The 3664-nt window shown below is 57.3% G+C and overlaps 1 protein-coding gene across 1 annotated transcript in view; it reads left to right on the top strand.

Moving 5' to 3' along the window:
* The window catches only part of TTI2 (TELO2 interacting protein 2), an 8246-nt gene that overhangs the window by 4442 nt on the left and 140 nt on the right, over window positions 1-3664 (top strand). The window contains exons 4-10 of the mRNA XM_009993246.1: window positions 4-150; window positions 391-577; window positions 1518-1610; window positions 2280-2464; window positions 2541-2684; window positions 3176-3338; window positions 3613-3654. Coding sequence (XP_009991548.1) covers window positions 4-150; window positions 391-577; window positions 1518-1610; window positions 2280-2464; window positions 2541-2684; window positions 3176-3338; window positions 3613-3654 — 961 coding nt within the window. The remainder of the gene's footprint in view (window positions 1-3; window positions 151-390; window positions 578-1517; window positions 1611-2279; window positions 2465-2540; window positions 2685-3175; window positions 3339-3612; window positions 3655-3664) is intronic.

Here is a 3664-nt window from a genome sequence, read left to right as displayed (position 1 = left end):
GAGGTCGCGGGGGGTGGCCCAGGAGCTGCTGGCGGGGCTGGTGCGGGCTGCAGGCTGCGGGTCGGTGGCTGAATTCCTGCGAGGGAAGAGCGAGGAGGAGGAAGGAAGGTTTGCAGCGGTGCTGGGGATCCTGAAACACGAGCTGACCAAGTGAGTGGGGAGGGGAGGGCAGCGGTGCTGTGTTCGGTTGGTCTGTGTGTAGGAAGTGCTGGAAACTTCTGGGAAGCTGAGCTCGGGCACTGGGAGACACTCAGTGATAAATCTGGGGGCAAGAACTTTACAAACACCCCAGTAATGGAAGGAGGGGAGGGGGGGGGAGAATCAATCCGAGCTGAGAGACCCGGGAAACGTGAGTTCCCGTGTTCCCTGAGCTGGTGTTTTTCTTCCCAGAGACACTTGGAAGTGTAACCCAGCCACAAAGCTGGTGTTCTGCTGGACCCTGCCCCAGGTCACCCGGCCCTGGCTCAGCCCCCACCTGGAGCGGGTCCTCCCACCCTCCCTGCTCCTCTCGGATGACTACAGGGAGGAGAACAAGATCCTGGGGGTGCAGTGCCTGCACCACATCATCCTCAACGTGGTAAGAGGCTGCAGAGATTGGAGCCCTCTCTAGGTGTTGCCTGAAGGAAGGGGGGGCTGGTTGGCAGCTGGGATTCCTGCCTTGTGATCCTGGGGGTGCTCTTGGCCTAGAGATCCTGCACCATCCTCCCCACTGTCCCTTAGTGTTCAAATATGTGTGGTTCTTATGTATATTAACATGAAGCAAAGGGTTGGTTTGGTGCCTTTTGAACTCAGCTGATTGACCCATCAGGGTTTTGCAGAGCAGGGCAGTGAAGTAACAGCCGTGGAACTGCAGAGATGCAGCTGGGGAGGTGAAGGATGCTCCTGTGCAGGGCAGGGCTTAAGGACACTGAGCTATGAGAGCATGTCCAGAGAAGGGCAGTGAGGCTGATGAAGGGTTTGGAGCAGGTGTCTTCTGAGGAGCAGCTGGGGTTTTTCAGCCTGGAGAAAAGGAGGCTGAGGGGAGACCTTCTGGATCTCTACAACTCCCTGAAAGGAGGTTGTAAAGAGATGGGGATCAGGCTGTTCAATGGAGATACAAGTGACAGGACAAGAGGAAATGGCCTCAGGGTGTGTCAGGGGAGGTGTAGGTTGGGTGTCAGGAAGAATTTGTTCCCCAGAAGGGTTGTCAGGCACTGGAACAGGCTGCCCAGGGCAGTGGTGGGGTCACCATCCCTAGAGGCATCCAAGAATCATAGAGACATTGTACTTAGGGAGGTGATTTAGTTAAGAACTAGTTGGTGTTAGTTAGCAGTTGGTCTTTTCCAACCAAGGTGATTCTGTGATTAACTGGCATTTATTTTGGGACCTGCCCCCTCTGGTAAGCAGTGTTCCTGCTGCACAGCAGGTCCCAGGGTGGGGTTGGGAAGACCTGGGGCTCTGAAGGCTCCTCTTTTGTCACCTGAAGAGGCTGCTGAGTGTGACACCCAGGAGTAATGTTCTGTTCCCTGTTTTTGCAGCCAGCTGCTGAGCTCTGCCAGTTCAACAGGGCTCAGGTTGTGTACCATGCTCTGTACAACCACCTCTATTCACGGGAGGCCCCTCTCATCCAGGTAGGACAGAACTTCATTGGGACCTGCCTTGTGAGGTCGTGTGCCAGCCCCAAGAGGGACAACCAGCTAAGGCATGAGGAGAGAGAACCTGATTCATAGAATCCTAGAAGGGTTTGGGTGGGAAAGGACCTTAAAGATCATCTAGATGCAACCCCCTGCATGGGCAGGGACACCTCCCACCAGCCCAGGCTGCTCCAAGCCCCATCCAACCTGCCCTTCAACACCCCCAGGGATGGGGCAGCCACAGCTTCCCTGGGCAACCTGGGCCAGGCTCTCACCACCCTCACACCAAAGAATTCCCTCCTCATCTCCAACTTCCATCTCCCTCTCCCAGTTTTCATCCCTCCCCCTCATCCCCTCCCTCCCTGCCCTTGTCCCAAGCCCCTCCCCAGCTTTCCTGGAGCCCCTTCAGGCACTGGAAGCTGCTCCTAGCCCAACCTTGTGGCCAAGGGACAAACTATCTCAATAGATTTCAGTAAAACCTCCAAATAGAGGGGAGGTCCCTGGTCTCCCATCCCCTTGGAGGTGCCAGCCTGGCTGCAGGGCTGCTGACAGGCAGTAGGAGCAGTCAGGGCTGTCAGGGGAGCTGTGGGTGTCGAGCAGGGTTGGAGGTGACTGTGCCTTTTGGAGCGGGACCGCTCACGTTTCCCAATCTCACACCCCATCCAGGCAGTCCTGCTGTGCCTGCTGGACTTGCTGCCCATCCTGGAGAGAGCCCAGAGGTGGCAGCAGCAGAGCAGCCCCCCTGCTCCCTGCCACCAGGTGCTGCAGCTGGTGCTGACCCAGATGGAAGCCGAGCACCGCCTGGCCCTGCGCAGGGTGTACGCGCGTGCCCTGCCCGCCTTCCTGCAGAGGTGGGAGCAGCTCCCCAACCCCTAGGAACCTTCATCTGTGTCCCCCTCCTCAGCCTGACTTCCTCTGTGTCAGCAGACTTGGCATCCTGATGGTGAGGCACTTGAAGAGGCTGGAGAGAGTTATCTTGGGGTACCTGGAAGTCTGGGATGGCCCTGAGGAAGAGGCCCGGCTGGGAATCCTGGAGGCGCTGCGCTGCGCCATCGAGCACGCCTGGCCCAGGTGGGACACTCTGCACGTCCTGAGTGCTGTCCCTCCCTCAGAGTTCCTGTTGCTTGAGGAAAAGGCCCTGGAATCTTGAGGGAGCATCTGTCAGAGGGAGGAGCCACTGGCATTACTGCTTGGCTGAAAATCCTGGCTCCAAAATTAAGCCTGGTCCTCATTTTGATCTGACTTCTGCCTGTTCTAGAAGGATCAGCTCGGCTAAAAGCTCAGTGTTCACTGTGGAGTGAGCCCTGTGCTGGGAGTTGGGCTGCCTGGTGTCCTGGGACACCCTCCAAAAGTTCCCTCATGCTCAGGGTCTGTGTACCCCCCTCTGGTGGCCACACCAAGCCGGGCAGCTTCTTCAGCCCGGAGCAGTCACCGATCTTGGGCCAGCCTGCTCCGCCCCACATCTTGCCTGGAGCACCTCGGAGCTGCTCAGCAAGGCTGTGCTGTCCCCTGGCTTGAAGAAAAGCTCTGGAATAAGGCACATTTTGTGTTTCTGTCTGCAGGATGCCCTGCAGGCTCCCTGTGCTCCTCCCAGCCCTGCTGAAGTTGATCTGGGATGTTCACACTGACCAGAGCCCAACGCCTGAGCCAGTGAGAGCTGCTTTGCTCCAAGGGGCCACAGAATGTCTCATCCTGCTGGATCGCTGCTCTCAAGGGCAGGTGAAGGTGAGCTGGGGACCCACCTGCTTCAGCTCTGGCCTCTTCTCCCTTGGAAGGGGGCAGTGTGGGGCTCAGTTGCTTCCTCAGCCCAACAAGACTTGGAAAGCATCCATTTCCACCCACACGAGGACTTAATTGATAAGTGATTGATAATTGAGAGCTATCGACAGGTTACCTGTCGTGTCATTCTCTTCCAGCAGATGGCAGGGAGAGGGCTGATAATAATACCCCAAACGTGAGGGTGCCAGGGCCCTGAAAACTGATTCCTTTCTTGTTCCAGGTGCTGCTGGAAGGTGTTTACAGGAGCTGTGAGGAGCCCCGCGTGCAGGAAT

Source organism: Chaetura pelagica, unplaced genomic scaffold, assembly GCF_000747805.2.
Source record: "Chaetura pelagica isolate M959 unplaced genomic scaffold, ChaPel_1.0 scaffold302, whole genome shotgun sequence".
In the NCBI taxonomy this organism is placed as follows: Eukaryota; Metazoa; Chordata; class Aves; order Apodiformes; family Apodidae; genus Chaetura; species Chaetura pelagica.
The sequence above is the reverse complement of the archived record's forward strand: the minus strand, read 5'-3'. Positions and strand labels throughout refer to the sequence as shown.